This window comes from Manis javanica, chromosome 3, assembly GCF_040802235.1.
Source record: "Manis javanica isolate MJ-LG chromosome 3, MJ_LKY, whole genome shotgun sequence".
Lineage (NCBI taxonomy): Eukaryota > Metazoa > Chordata > Mammalia > Pholidota > Manidae > Manis > Manis javanica.
In genome coordinates this window covers 42,608,777-42,624,406 of record NC_133158.1, presented here as the reverse complement: position 1 = coordinate 42,624,406, position 15,630 = coordinate 42,608,777, and the positions used below count along the sequence as shown (strand labels likewise).

At 54.3% G+C, this 15,630-nt stretch overlaps 1 protein-coding gene across 3 annotated transcripts in view; it reads left to right on the top strand.

Moving 5' to 3' along the window:
- UMODL1 (uromodulin like 1) overlaps positions 1-15,630 on the top strand; it is a 63,713-nt gene that overhangs the window by 27,467 nt on the left and 20,616 nt on the right. For 2 of the 3 annotated variants that reach the window (XM_073231301.1, XM_073231300.1), the window contains exons 8-15: positions 360-472; positions 1,715-1,837; positions 1,980-2,199; positions 5,930-6,067; positions 7,057-7,617; positions 8,660-8,917; positions 10,850-10,962; positions 13,481-13,694. In XM_073231301.1, coding sequence (XP_073087402.1) covers positions 360-472; positions 1,715-1,837; positions 1,980-2,199; positions 5,930-6,067; positions 7,057-7,617; positions 8,660-8,917; positions 10,850-10,962; positions 13,481-13,694 — 1,740 coding nt within the window. The remainder of the gene's footprint in view (positions 1-359; positions 473-1,714; positions 1,838-1,979; positions 2,200-5,929; positions 6,068-7,056; positions 7,618-8,659; positions 8,918-10,849; positions 10,963-13,480; positions 13,695-15,630) is intronic. The other variant, XM_073231302.1, reaches the window with a different exon arrangement.

The window sequence follows — 15,630 nt, the reverse complement described above, 5'->3', positions numbered from 1 at the left end:
GGTGGGCCATGTGCTCATCAGCAGGGTAAAGGGAAGCAGCAGCCACGCCTTGTGAGAGGTGGCCTGGAGACCTTCCTATGAGGCCCCGTCCCGTGGATGTGGACAGGAGGACTGTGGGTGATGTTTGTAACTCATTCTGCAGATGCCCAGCCCTGGCTGTAGAAGTGTGCGTGTGTATGTCACTCCAGCGTAGAGGTAAATTGATTCCCCCAATTTGGCTACCCTGATTTAAGACTCATACCTCACCCTGTGTTTTTAAAAATTTCCCCTGAAGAAAAGGCTTTATGGAAAACATTAGCAGAAAAGCATGTGACTTTTGATCACTGGATTTCAGCTTATTTGCATTATGTCTGCCTCAGAGGCCAGGGCATTCGAGGTCACGGTAAGGATCCTGGACCGCAACGTGACAGAGCAGCTGCTCAACCGCAGCCATCCGGAGTTCCAGGACTTTTCTCGGCAACTGCTGCTCGAGGTAAAGCGGGGTTTGCACAGGGTGGGGCTTCCTCTGTGTCGGGAGTGAGGCAAGCCAGTCGCTTGCTGCCTCTCTACCCTTGTGGCGCCGCCGAGCATGTTGCCTTTGGGGGCCCAGCCCAGACCCCGCAGAGGTTGCTCAGCGCTTCCCCCCTCTTACGGGCACTCAGTCTAGGTTTGAGGCCAGCCCTTCTTTGAAGATATCCTTGATTCAAACGGGCTGTACTGCTTCCCTCTGGGGGCCCAGGGATCTGTCTCCCCATTTTGGAGTAGCTTCATTGAGGGAGGAGGGCTTTAACCAGCAGTCACAGCACCGTTCCTGCCTGTGGCCCGAGGGAGACATCAGCACACATCCTGGAGAACCAGCCTCGGAGTGCCGCCCATCCCCAGACAGTAAATTGGGGAACAAAGGGTCTTGCTAAGTTGGGAGGCATGGTAAGAGGGCTCAGATTTTACCCTTCCTGCAGGCCCACACATTGGCCTGTTCCAGCTGCCTGGTGCTGGTGGAGAATGTGGGAAGCCTGGGTCAGTGTCAGAGGGATTTATCACCCAGCACAGTGGGCACTTGGGTATTGCCTTGATGCCAATCCCCCTCTCACCCCCCAGTACTATGGGTGTGGAGTGGAGGCACCTGGGTGGGTGATGCATGTGCTGTGGGGCTGCATTACACTGAGGAGTCCCTTGGGACCGAATCTTTTGTAAAGAGCTGCAGCAGACCTGCCTCTACCTTGCCCCAGAGTCATTATCTGCATTGTATCAGATGGTGGACAAATCTGCCTTTTGCCCTAGAGGGAGCTGCCATCTCTCTCCCAGGGCCATTCATCAAACAAACGTCTTGGAAAGATATTCTGGAACAGAGAGCACTTAGTACTTCTGCTTGCAAGATGCCTAGGAATGGGAGAGACCAAGGGAGGGCTGCCTCCCACCATTCACCTGCAGATAACTCAGTTTTTGAACTTTCTTAGTGAATCCCCTCTCCTTCCCAATGGTAACTCACTTCTGCATGCAGGCATGGTGTGTCAGGAAGGTGGGCAAGGCTTGGGTTTCCCGGGCTCTAGCAAGGTGGCCCTGAGCACCTGGCTTTGCTGTGCATTTCCTGTGGACACAGCCCTGTAAGGGGGGATAGCTCCAAGGTGCCGTGCGATTGTTCCTCGGTGGTCCCTCATGGCCCATCCGTCCATCATAGGTCACTCAGGCAGTGTCTCTGTCTGTTCCTTGTACATACAATTACCTTCACGTCAAGTTTCAGGGCACCCAAAGTGGGTTGTGCATCTTACCCGGGATAAGCCTGGCTGCAGGGGTCACCACAAGTTTCCACGAAGACCAACCAGGCCTGGCCCAGCTGTCTCCGGGGAGGCCCGCTGGGGTACAGTGAGCCCTGGGGGCATCTCCGCTTGCCTGGGGAGGCTGGTGTTGGGTGCCTCCTCTTGGTCATGGAGGGGATGCCTGGGTTCTGAAGACATCGATGGGAAAATCTGCTCTGAGTGGCTGGCCCTCTTCTCCACTAGGTTGAAAACTCCTTCCCACCGGCCATTTCTGACTTGCTCCGAAGAGGGAAGCTGAGGCTGCAGATCATGTCTCTCCAGGCCGGCAGCGTGGTTGTGAGGCTCAGGCTGGTGGTGTGGGACGCTGGGTTCCCTGTGAGTGTCTCCACGCTGGCCCCCATGCTCCCACCTCTGTGGGCGAGCGCCGTGTTCCAGATTGACCAGCGGGGCACACTAGTGCAAGGTAGGGACTCCTCCCCAGGCCGAGTGTGCTGCCCGGACACCTGCCCGAGCCCAGATGTTTCAGTCCCTGAGGGGAGTTGGCACCAGGGTGATGCGTGGCGCTTGCAGGGCTGAGTGATGAATCCCTCTGTCCCTGACCTGGGCATCTTGTGTTCTCCTCCAGCACCAGGCAGCAGGAACAGGCCAGCGTGCTGGTTGGGGGAAGGGTAAAGTCTTAGTCCAGTGATTCAGGTCCACATTTAATTTATTCCCAAGGAGAGAGGAAGTAAATGGCATATGATCTTTATTCTGCGTTCATCCTCAGGAACAGGGGCCCAGGCCCGCAGCTGGAGCAGCAGCTCACCTGCACGCCATCCCTTGTTCTAGGTGGAGAGCAGGGTCTCCAGAGCCCGGGAGGGGTCTCCTTCCCCCAGAAGGAAGGCCCAGGACACAGGGTGGAGCTGGACTGGGCATTCACGGTGTCTGTGTTGGGCTCAAGCATGGGGCAGCTGTATGACTGGCTAATACGCGGTCTTTGGCCTCTAGGACTGTGAGAGAATGAATCAGAAAGCTCGGGATCATTGTCACGGTGGCCTGAAAAGGTCACGCAGAGGAAGGAGGGGTGCCTTGCTTTGCTAACAATCTAGGGTTCTCCCCAGATCACTTTAAGTAACCCATCAGGTTCCAGTCCCGCTGCTGAGGGGTGGCAGTGGGAGGCCCCTGTGCCAGGGATGCCCTACAGTTGGTGATGTTGGTGGTGGTCATTTGCTGCCCCATCAGGGAGGGAGCCCCAGCTGAGCCCACCCATGGGGAAGGTATTCTCTGCTCCCCAAGGGAGGCCCCAGCCCCGCAGGCTGAAAACAGGGGAGCACATTCATGCCATTCTGGAAAAGTCAGCACACTGAACACAAAAGCCTCCTTTCATCTGCAGCCCAAAATCATAGCATTGGCATCATCGTGGCATTCCTGGGTGATCTGGGAGTACTCGCCTCACACGATCAAGTCCCAAAAGCATGGGGCTAGTTTTGTTATGACCTCTTGTTCCTGAGGTGGGTCCATCATTGGGTCACTGGATGGCCTGTGTCTTCAGTCTTCCTCCAGGAGGGTGTGCCCGGTGCTGGGAGGCCTGGATGCCAAGCTGCACCGGGTCCATGAGCTGTGCCCTCACAGGTCCTGCTCACCCTGCCTGGGAGGAGGTGTGCATGGCTCAGGGTTCTGTCTCTTGAATGGGCTGGGCTAGGCTGGGCTGGAATCCCAGCTCTGACACTCACTGTGGGACCCTGTACAAGTGACTTCACCTCCCCAGGCCCATGTGCTCGTCTGGGAAGTGGCAAGATTATACCAATCTCCCACCTCTTAGGGCGGCTGAGTGAATGAGGGGATGTGTGGGTGTGGCTCACATCTGACACCACCTCCACATGTGGGCTAACTTTTCTGGGACCAGCTGTCGAATCTGGGTCTTCCACATCTAGGGGCCCCCTTCTCATGGGGCACCACCCCCTGCTCCCTCCTCGCCATTCCCTGGGCTCCCCTCCCCTGCCTCTCCCTTCCCTAAGGTCTGCTTGTTTACTCCCAAGTGGAGATGACCAGCTGAGCCAGGCTTCCATGTTCTAACACTCACTGTGCTTCCAGGTTCCACACAGATGTTGGCTAGATGAGGCTCTACTGATGGCCATGTCTGGGCGAGGGTCCTCTTGAGGCGTCTGGCACCCTGGGGGTCACTGCAGTGCCACCCAGGCAGCCACCTCTCCTGTGGGTATCAGGAGAGGCCTAAGCCTGCTCCCCAAAGCTTCCAGTAGCCTGGTGCTCCTGATGCATCACAGCCCTTCCTGTATACCCTCTGCAGGAGTGGGAGAAGGGATGTGAGCAGAGGGGCCTGGCCCTGGGACAGTCACCTCCACTGGCCTGTGGCAGGGCTGATACCCACGCCACCTTTGTGCAGCTTCTGTGCATGGAGCCCCTGGAGCCAGGTTCACTGTGCCCGCTTTTCCCCTGGGTGTGCATCCGACACCTGGGGGCTCTGGCACAGGCACCACCTCTGCAGAGCACCCTCAGCCCCAAAGGCAGCTTGGGGCCTCTCCAGGAACCTGCCCCTTGCTGGGACCCCAAGGCCTATTCTTGGGCCTCTGTGGCTTGTTCCTGGGCACCAGGAATCCCAGCACTGCAGGGGCTGTACCCCCCATCTTAGGGGTGGGCCACACCCTTGCTCTAGCTGCAGGGCCAGCAGGAGCAGGGCCCCACCCTCACAGGCTGCTGTCCTCTCTGGACTTTAAGACGAGACCGAATAAAGCCCCCCCTGCCTTACTCTGGGCTTGCCTGTGAGCTGTGTGCTGGGGGAGTGAAGGCTAGGTGAATCATGCCACTACAAATAGCCACCAGGTGCTTAGCGGTTTGGCTCAGGTCTCAGCTGGGACCTCGGCTCTACTCAGGCTCTGCTGCCCTGCCTGCCAGGCCTCCAGCCCCCAGCACCCCTCGTGCTGCCTGCAGGCTGGAGGTCGGGTAGTCTCCAGGGAGACCAGGGACGTGGCCAGCAGGGCCCTGTTTGTGAAGGAGACAGGGCGGGTGGGGGTGTAACTGTTGCATCAGCTGATGCATCTCCTGGCCCTGGGGAGCTGCTTCTGTGAAGATCACATGAAGCAAAGCTGGAAACCATAAACTGAGCCTAGAGCACGTGGCTGCAGAGTTTCTCTGCCCTGAACTGAACTCGTCTTTTATCTTGATTTAATCCCAGCCAAGTCCAGGCACCCTGGTCACTGGGCATGATCCAGCCCTTCTGCCGGGAGCTGTAGGGAAGCACATGCCCAAGGGCCTCGTGATGGGCCTGCAGCCCACCCGACCCAGAAACTTCCAGAGCCACTGCGCACTGGGGCAGGGTTTATTCCTTAAGGGTTTATCATGCTAATTGCATATAGCACTTTATTGATCAGTCATACGTCAAAATGCACAAGACCATTAGATTTTTTCTTAGAGCGGATTTGGGAGTGGGGGTGGTGGTCAGCGGGGGGACCCGAGGGGAGGTGGGGACGGGGAGAAAGAGAAGGGAACGGCGTTCCTGATGAACCTTGTTTCACGGGTGGGCCCACAGCTAGTCCTGGCTGCTGCAGACTGGAGACAGCAAGGCTGCATGGGGCATGGGTGGGCGAGCAAGGGCTGGGGTCCCTGGGGGATTTGCAGGCTTACCTAACACTCTTCCTTGCCCATATCAGAACGGCCAGGTGTCCTGGTGACATGCGGTCTCTGGGATCCTACAGGGGTCTCCTGGACTTGGGAAGGAGGATCTCAAGGGGCATTCCTATCCATGTGGCAGAGAGTTCATGTCATACGTGACCAGACACCTCATGGCTTGGTTATTTTTCTTTGTTGAAATGCTCAATATTAGGGTATGTTGGCATGTCCCAGAGAATGGAGACCGTCCTGATTTTCTGGGTCTGGGAACAAAGAATAAACATGAAAGGAATATATTCACACCTGTAGAAGCCAACATTCCCTAAACTTTGCCCCAGATTAGCCAGCCCCAGGTGATGACCCATATAGGTGGGTGCTCAGCATGTTGCCTTGCTCAAGCACAGGCTTCTGGGGAGGGCTCTGAGCAGCGCCGCCCTCCCTGGGCTGCGGGGCACTGAGAGCGCTTCCTGACTCCCAGCCCCACCCCTCTGAGCTACAAAGGCGTCAGGTAGGACTCTGCTATTGCCCTTTCATCTTCTGAGCCTCCTCTGGCCGTTTTCTCCTGTCCTGCATCTCCTGCCCTGCAGATTGGGATGAGTGTGCACACAGCCGGGAGCACGACTGCTCCCCAGCCGCCCAGTGCATCAACCTGGAGGGCTCCTACACCTGCCGGTGCCTGACGGCCAGGGACGCCAACCCCTCCAGAGCAGGCCGGGCCTGTGCAGGTGCACCCCCACCCCTGCAGGGACCTGGGGTGGGCAGTCGACTTCTCAGGCTCGGTGGGCACGGTGCTGAGGCCCCACTGCTGGTGGGGGCCCACGAAATGTTTTAATTTTAATGGCTTCTAAAATCAAAGGAAAGAAATACAATAGTGAATATATAACGATTCCAGCCTTTGTACCAGTGCAGTTTTAAAATATTATTTTTAAAAATTTTTTATGGATGAAGGGGTCCATGAAAGTCATGATGCAGCCCTGGGAGGAGGTCCCTCCGGGGGGGACCTGGGTCCTGGGAGGGTGTCCAAGCCTGAGAGAGTGTGGAGAAGGCCTTATATGCGGCCCTGAGCCTGGGCCTAGCATGTCTCTGCTCCAAGTTTTTGGGGCCAGCACTGACCTGTTGGCGGGGGCCATGGGAGTGCTAAGTTGAGAAGCCAGAGGAGGTCACACAAAGTGCTGGCATTGACTAGCAATGTCTGCCCTGGGTGCAGGGGGTGCAAAGGAAACGCTCAGACACCTGCCTGCACTGCAGCTGAGGCTCCTCTCTGGAAGAGGCGGCAGAGGATTCCTCCCCGGGGAAGATACCCCTTATGCACAGCACACAGCTTCTTTTCCCTTCTGTCCAGCAGGCACCAAGCCCCACACTGAGCACAAATGTAGAGAAACCGCCCCATCTTTCCAAAGGCCTGATGGACTCATCTGAGACCTTCAGGAACCAAGCCTAGCATTTATGTCCTGGTTCTGAGGCTCCAGGTGGAGCCCCCACTCTCTGGGTCTCAGTGTCCTAACTGAGGGGCCTCACATCACCCTCCAAGGGTTCTTGGGAAACATGCAAACATGGCCCACTTGATATTCGTTACCACCAACGGAGACAGCCTGTGTCCCTCTTGTAGTCCAGGCCCACCTGGGGGGCTTTTGCTCACATGTGGTATCTGGAGGGCATGGCTTGGACGTTTCTGGGCCAGATGTCCCATCTGAAAGTGGCTGTGTCTCCACAGGTGACATGGTGAGCACCGTGTCTCCAGTGACGGGGGCAACAGCCTCAGCTTCCAGCACAGAAACAACAGCCCTGGGCCTGGAGACCCCCGCCCACTCATCCAGCCCCAAGCTCACGTGGGGCACCCCTGCAGCAGGTCAGCCCCGGACCCCAGGGTCCCCTCCCTGGAGAGGGGGCAGTGGCGTGGTTGGGCAGGACGGGAATGGCACAGGGGAAGGCGTGGAGGAGCAGGTGCCCAGCATGGCCCCAGGCCTGGGGACAGAGCAGCGGACGGCCAGCATGGCTCCCCGGCCAGCCCACAGCTCTCCTTCTGGGGCCACGGGCAGCCCCCCAGACCCCCTTGGATGGTTGTCGGGAAACTCCACGATGGAGCTGCCCCTACAGCCCACCCCTACTGAGGGCCCCACAGGTCATGTTGAGTGGCACACCAGCCTCCCTGCTCGCAACGCACTGCCAGCACCTCTGGACCCCACACGACTGCAAGATGTGGACCCCAGACCCTCTGGTTCCCCAGACCTGGCCTTGGCCCCCACCTCTGGGTCTCTGAGCTCCCCGGCCTGTGGTGAGTGCTGGGGACAGTGCGTGCTGGGGCGTGTGTGCCTTGGGGTTTGAAGGCACCGGGAACCGCAGGGTCAGCATGAGTTCTGCTGACAAAGGTTGTGCAGTTGTTGAGCTTAAGACCCCTTACAAACACGGAGGTGGGGCTGTCATCTGAGGCTGGGCAAGCCTGCCCTCGGGAGCTGGTCCTGGTTTTCTTGGGATGGGAGCTTGAGTTTGGTCTCTGTGCTTCCTCCTCAGTTTTTGCCTCCCTCTTCCTAAGCCTCCTGGGGCAGGAAGCCAGGCATGTTGTGCATGTGTCACGTTAAGCACTGGAGCACATTCCTCAGCAGTGTAGGACACCCAGCATTCCTGCACCTCCTGGCTGTGCTGACCCCCAGCAGTCCCATATTATACAGTATGAGTAGGGGGTTTGGCATCACCAAGGTCCCCAGATGACATATCAGGGGACAGGTGGCAGCTCCCACAGAGGGAGCCCTGCCAACATCTCTGTGAGTCGCTGGCCCAGCCCAGCCCTGGATGGCACACAGAGGGAGCTGGCTGTTGAATGTAGCTCCAGCATTGCTCTTCCTCTGCTGAGCAGTGTGGGTTCAGGAGTGGACTGCCCCTGAAAGAGGGCACTATGAAGTGCCCCTTGGTCGCCCTGTAAGAAAGGCTCTGTAGCCAGTAATGGACACCCCCTGCTGACCCCTCGGTGAGTCAGCCCAGGGGGTGGAGGGCCTCTCTTGGGGAGCCACCCAGAACCTGCTCAAGACACCTTCATTTTGGGAAGTCCAGGGACCTCAGGGACTGAAAGAAAAGCAAATCAGAAGGGGCAGGGGGCTGCTTTCCTAGGAAGCCCCGGGCTCAGAGGGCCATCCAGGGACCCTGAACCCATGTGCATGGATTTCAGCAAGGGGACTTTGTAGGCCCTCCTTGGGTTGGCATCTCCTGGCGACCTCCCATGTTCCTGAGAGGTGTATTTGATTTTAGCATTTGGTGAGGTTTCTCCTGTCCTTGGAACAGTTTGATTGATCTTAATCTTTTTGTTTATGTCCACTTTCCAGTTCCCGTACCCATTGGAAGGGTCACAGTCTCTAATGTGACCAGCACCAGCTTTCACATGGCATGGGTGGCAGATCTCACCCTGCACCCCACTTTTGGACTCACCCTGGTTTCCATGCAGAGACCCACTGTGCACCTGGATACCCAGAATACAAGTCTGATACTTTCAGGCCTGGAACCTGGCATCTTGCACTTGGTGGAGATAGTAGCCAAAGCATGTGGGCAAGAAAGTGCCCGAGTACTCCTGAAAGTGAGGACAGGTAACAGGCTTCAGAAATACTTATTGCCATTTGTTCTTAAAGGGAGGGAAAAACGTATGAAAAAGATTTTCTGTGGTTGAAGGTTTAAAAGAGCTGGATTTATCTGTGAGCTTCTAGGTTTCCATTTCTTCTCATTGTGGGAATGCCTGGTTCACTTCACAAGGGGCTGGCATGCAAAGGCCACCCAGGAGGTGGTTCATTTCAGGGAAAGGTGTTGGACAAAGAGGTGGTGTTATGAAGCACCCAGATGCTGTCTGGAGAAGCTGAGATGCTGGGTCACCCATGTCCAGGGGCATGTGGCACGGAGATGCATGCTGCTCTGTTGAACATCGTCCATTGCCTCTCAGCAGATCTGGGCTTGGCTTTCAGAAAAGACTATGATAAACAATCAGACGGTCAGACAGTTGGATAGCTGATCTGTGAATGGCCTCCACAGCCTGGGGCCAGAGAGTAAAGAGAAGTAATTAATAAAATTGAGCAAATTAAATGTAGACTCCCATAACGTGGAGCAGATCTTTGCTGACAGTTTTATATTCAGATAAAGCTCCTTGTTTCTCCTCATTAGCATCTGTCATCCAGGTATCTTCCTGAACATCTGCCTTACCTGAACAGCCACGTGCAGGCCTGATGTTGTTGATTAGTCCTCAGATCTCTTGCAGCTAAAAGTTGATAGCAGTGGTCTCCAGGGTGGGTGGGGTGCATACCCCTTGCCTGAGATGACCTATTGGGGTATAGTAAGAAAAGTTTAGAGCCTTTGTTTATGTACTGACAGCACTGATTATGTGTGGACATCAGAGAGATGATGGTATGCACTGATCCTGTCATCCAAGCCCATGGTGAGCTGGAGAAGGGAAGGTCACTGGCGGTCAGGCAGGGTGGCCTGGATCCTGAGAGCGGGTCCTGGGCTCTCAGCATGAATCTGGCCTCAGAAGGACACACTCACTCCTGGAGGCAGGAGCTGCCTGTGGGCACGTGACCCCATGCCTGAGGGGAGTCCGCACCTGCCCTCGCCTGTGCACCTGTCCTGCTCTTGGTTGCTTTTAGATCGGGTCCCACCCTGCAGCTGTCCTGAGCCTGGACTGGTGGCTTTCAGGCAGTGACAGTCATGGTCCCAAGGACATGGGTGTGGTTTCCTTTAGGGACATACAGTGGGACGGCTTTGTGGTTTGTCCTACATCTGGGCAACAAGCTTCTGGGGGCAGGACTCAGCCTGAGGGGAGACCCCTGTCTTCCTCCTTCACTGCTCAGAATGCCAGGTACGGAGCAGATGCTTTGTGGCCACCTGGTGAAGAGCTGCGTGAGAACTGAGGTGGCAGCCAGGCCAGAAGCGGGGTGCATCCAGGCACTATTCCTGGACCACATTCTGGTGCCACGTGCTCCTAGCAGCCCTGTGCAGAGGGATAACACCTGGAGCAGATGGGTGCAAAAGCAGGACCACACTGAAAGCACAGAGGGACAGGGCTGGGAGGAAGAGCCAACCGAATCAGATGTCTGGGCTTGCTGGTGAGGGCTGTGGGCTCTGAGCAGTGGCATGGCAAGGTGACTCTATACCCTGGGGTGCCTGGGCAGCCCTGTGCACATCTGTGGCCCCAGCATAATTCATGAAGAGTGCCCCCTTCCACTCTCAAAGGTGCCCAGGCTTGCTGGCACATTGCCTGGACATCCTGTGCAGATAGTGTCACAAGGAGGAAGGGGGCCACAGGGGCTGGGCTGGTTCCATGGCCTCCGGAAGGTTCTCCCTCTGTGCTCAGGCTCTGTCCAGCGCTCTCTGGGTCTGGTGGCCTGTGTCTGTGTACGCTGGGAAGTCTTCCTTTTTTTCTAGACGCAGGTCAGCCCTGATCTGGTGTTCTTCTGGCCAACATGAAAATATTGTCATTAGGACAGAGACAACTGTCTGTTACCTAATACGTATGGTTATTCTCCATCCTGCAGTGGCCCAGAAACTCACTGGAAAAGTCAGAATTGCAAACATCAGGTATCTAGAATCCTTCCGCAATGCGAGCAGCAAGGAGTATCAGGACTTTCTAGAGCTGTTCTTCAGGGTGGTAAGTCGGTGGGAGCAGCCCCGCCTCCTCTGGGCATGTGAAGGAGGGAGGAGTGCAGAACCCTGTCTCAGCCTGACTCAGACCTGTACGTTCCCCTGACCCTCATTCCCAGGGAAGCTGGACTTCCTGCTGTGGTGTGGGGCCAGGTGTCCCCAGGTCTGCCATCAAGTAGACACATCACTGGGGAGATCCTTTTTTTTCCCTGCTGCATCCTTGCTTCACACTTTTTCCTATGTGGTGAAACTTCTCTATTGCGGTGGAGACCCACAGAGCAGAAAGCCCTTCCCCTGTCTTATAAAGAAAACTTAAAAAAAAAAAGCAACCCGAGATTTATTTCATATACCATGAAATTCACTTCAAAAGTGTACAATTTAGTAGTTCAGGCTGTATTCACAAAACTCACCACCGTCTAATTCCAGAACATTCTCATCACCCCATGCCTGTGAGCAGTCAGTCACTCCTCACCTCCCAGCCCCAAGTGCCCCCAAAGCTCCTGGGAACCACTGATGTGCTTCCTGTGCCTGTGGGTCCCTGTCCTGGATATTTCACACAGATGGCATCATACAATATGTGTCCTTTCACGAGCGGCTTCTCTCCCTAAGCATGTATCAAGGCCCATCCATGTTTAGTGTGTTAGTACTTAATGACTTCATATGGTTGTGCAATAATCTGTCATATGGATAGACCACATTTGTTCATCCATCAATGGCTGGTAGGCGTTTGACTGATGCTATGTAGGTAATGCTGCTGGGACCCTGCCCTGAGAAGGGATGTTTCTTAGTCCCTGTTGTGCCGCCTCGCCATCCCATTAGCTTTCTTTGGGAGAATCTGTTGTTATGATTCAGGGTAGCAATATCACTGTCCTGTTGACGCAGGTCAGATCACCCTTTGATGAACAGAGAATGCGCTTGTCATAAGCTAGTGATCTTGTCTGCAGAGTGGGCATCTCATACCTTTCAGCTTTTCCTGACTCTGGGACTTTGAGACCCAGAACAGAGAGAGCTTGGCAGCGCCACCTGGGGGTGGAGTGTGATAACCAGATGGCGCCTCAGCGATGCTGGTGGCCCCGTGAAGATTCTGTTCGTTCCAGTATCACGCGCTGACAGAATGGATCATGCTGCTGTGCGAACTGTCCCACTGGGGCCTCTAAGGACCTGGGATCTTGCCTTATTTATCCTGGGCCCCCAGCCTCTGGCCCAGGACGTGGGTTCCAGAGCTTTTGATGACTCATAGGTGTATCAGCACCTTTAGGTTGAACAATGAATGTTAAGCATAATATTGTGCAACAAATACTGGAGTCAGTCCACTAGCTCTCGTGGTCACATGAGGCAGCTCCGCTTCCACCCAAACTGTCTGGATTAATTTGTCCTCTTTAAAGTATTTCCTCATTTGCCTATTTTTGGTGACAGTGGCTTGTTTCTCTAGAATTCCAGGAAAGCAAATAATCGTGCAACCTGTGTCACATGTAGGATTTAAAGACGAATTTTTGGAGGTTGTGGGTTAATGCTGCACCTTTGTCAGCACTTCCTGGCAGGGGGCCTGGGACTTTGCTTTGAGACTAGTTTGAAATGCAAACGTGACTTTAATCCAAGACTGTGAAAGATCCCTCTTGGGAAGTCCCTGAGAGCAGAGAGGCTGAGAGAGGGAGGGAGGGCACGTACGGTGCCTGTGAGAACCGCGGTGGTCGTGTGCCTGCAGGCAGCCCCGGAGTCTCAGGGCATCTGTCCTCTCTGATGGGTGGCAGCAAATTTGCTCATGTTGGCTGCCTCTCAGCCTTGGGACGTGAGTCTGTGCCTTGAGCCACGGCACCTCATAAGGTTCAGATGAGGACGAAGTTTTCTCTGGGAGGCAAGTCCTGCCGGTGTGCTTTTCCAGAGAAGACTCGTGTTCTATGGACTAGTGAAGGCTCGCTCTAAGATTGTGCGTCTTGCTGGGCATTTGGGCCATGATGGGCTAGAATGGAATAATACAGTGTGTGATAGAGGGTTCTGTCCCAAGTGGTAGAATAAAAAACAAGGCAGGAACTGCCTGTCCCAGCAGGAATGCTCACAGGGAAGCAGTTTGCAGAAGGCAGGGAGGAAGAAGAGAAGGGAGATGTTCAGTATCAAAAACAAAAGGATTGTTCTAGAGCAATCAAAGCAAGAGAAGTGGTTCTCCTCCCTATGAGCACTCCCGCAGCCCCCCACACTCCGTGGCTCTGAGCTAAGAGTAGCAGGCTCTAGACACTGCTGTGACCCCGACCAGGTTACGGGTAGGGTAGGGCTTTTGCACCTGGCTCCATATTGACCAAAGGCCCTGTTGTGGGGGAACAGGGCTCACCTCAGGATCTCAGAACCCACAGGCACATGCTGGGCTTGGGGACACGGCAGATAGGAATGGGGCCCTGAAATGACCCGCGGCTCTGACCCTTTTGCAAGGTGAGCCCTGCTGCTGGCCATAATCCCAGGAGGTGCTGCCTTAGGACAAGTACCTGTGTCCCCTCAGTGGGCAGGTCTTTTCACATGCTGTTTCTCTGCAGGTACGAAATTCCCTGCCAGCTGCCATGCTTCAGCTCATGGACACAGGCAGGGTCCAGGTGAAAGTGACCAGCATCACCAATGGCAGTGTCGTGGTGGCGTTTGATCTGCTGATCACCACAGATGTGAATACCTGGGAGGTGTCTGCCGCCTTCCTCGGTGCCTTTCAGAACACCTCTCTGCTGGAGGTGGTCAGAGAGGACACCTTCATACAGGGTATGTGCAGGCCAGGCCAGTTCCAGAAAGAAAGGCAGAGAGAGTCCAGCTGCTGCCTTTGTTTCTGAAAGATGTCACTCCATGTGCCTCCTCTGAGGGCTTCCCCTGCATTGGATGAAAGTGTGAAAGTCAGGACCCTCGTGTCTCTCTTACAGCTACTCTGCACTTTTTAAAGGCTTGAGGGTGGCCGACATTCCCCAGTGACCCTGCAAAGATCCCCAAAGCTGCTGCTCCCTTTATGCAGGCTGCATCCTGCCCTGGCCTTTCCCTGCCACTGTACCAGTGGGGTTGGAGGGCAGGTGCATCCCTTGCTGCAGCCAGGTGTCCTCCCACAGTTTCCAAGGAGATTCTAGGAAAAGCAGGGAGATGGGCACTTGAGATTCTTTTCTCATGTTATATCAGCTCCGGCTGTTGTGACACATGCCACAGGCTAGGGCTTAAACAACAGACACTTATTTGCTCACAGCTCTGGAAGCTGGGAGTGTGGATCAGGGTACTGGCCTGATCCAGTATCTGGTGAGGGTCCACTTCCTGAGGTACAGACGGCTGGCTGCCTTCTGGCGTGTACTCATACAGCCTTCCCTCTGTGTGTGTGCAGTGGGGAGAGCTCTGGTGTCTCTGCTTAGAAGGACACTAATCCTATTGGGTCAGGGCCCCACCCTTCTGACCTCTTTTAACCTTAATGACTTCTTAAAGGGCCCACCTCCGTGTATGGTTGCACTGGGGGTCAGGGCTTCAGCAGAAGAATATGGGGGGATACGTTCAGTCCAGAGCACATATACACTTGAAATAAATGATAAAAGGTTTGTAGTTAAATGTGTGAAAACAGAAATCAAAGACTATATAGATAATATTTTTCTGAGTTTTGGAATGAGCAGCATTTTCCAAGTTGAAAAGCAGAAGGAAGACAAGCCCACAGAGGAAAAGTCTTGAATATTTGGCTATTCCATAAACATGTAAACTGTTTATGTCAAACAAAATAAAGGCACCCCGATAGAGCAAACAACAAAAAAATAATGCGAATAATTTGATGAAAATTATGACCAAAATGTGGAGATCACACTCACTGATAATAAAATACTATAAACCTGATGGATAAATGCACAAAAGTTCTGAAGAAATAATACATGAAGAAGAAATGGAAGGACTAGCAAAGATGTGATAATCAAAGATACTCCCAGTAAAACGAGTTGCTCATTCTGCCCAGCTAAGAGCAATGTTTTTTTAAAATGATAATCCTGGTGAGTGAAGCAGGTGTATGTGCCTTGACAGTGTGAATAGAATTTACTCACACTTCCTGGAAATCAGTTTGACAATAGTCATCAAGAGCTTTAAAACTGTTCATCTACTTTATTTTGGGATATCACTTCTAGGCCTTCTTCCCAAGGAAATAGATCTCTGTTCTGGCCATAGGTTATATACGTGGTATTCATCATCAGAGTTACTTTAAAATCCAAAGATTGGAATTGCCTAATAGTCCTGCAATAGGGAAGATATTAAGTGAGTTATGGCATATCTATGCCAAGGATGGTCACACAATCAGGCAAAATGAAGTTTTCCAGGGATATCAGAAATATTCCCAACACAAGGGAAAGAAAAAAGAAGCAGGGCTCGTATTTGTATACAAAGCATGGCCTTGACTGTGCTGTAGTCTGAGTGTCAGAGGCCTGGAAGGATGTACCCCACCGAGCGAGCACTGTTACATCTGGGGGTGTGGCTGTAGGTGAGGGTCTAGTTCTTTGCTAGGCAGTCCTGGTTTTCATCCATTTCCTGCAGTAAACCTGCCTTTGTGTGAATAAGCTAAGTACAAACATGGAGATGAAAGGCATCAAGTGGGCTGAGGGCCATTGCCAGGGTGCCTTGGCCTTTGGGGTGGGGCGTCTGCTCGTCTGCTGGGTGCCCCAGGGAACCAATGGGATGCTGCCCTGCCCGGTGC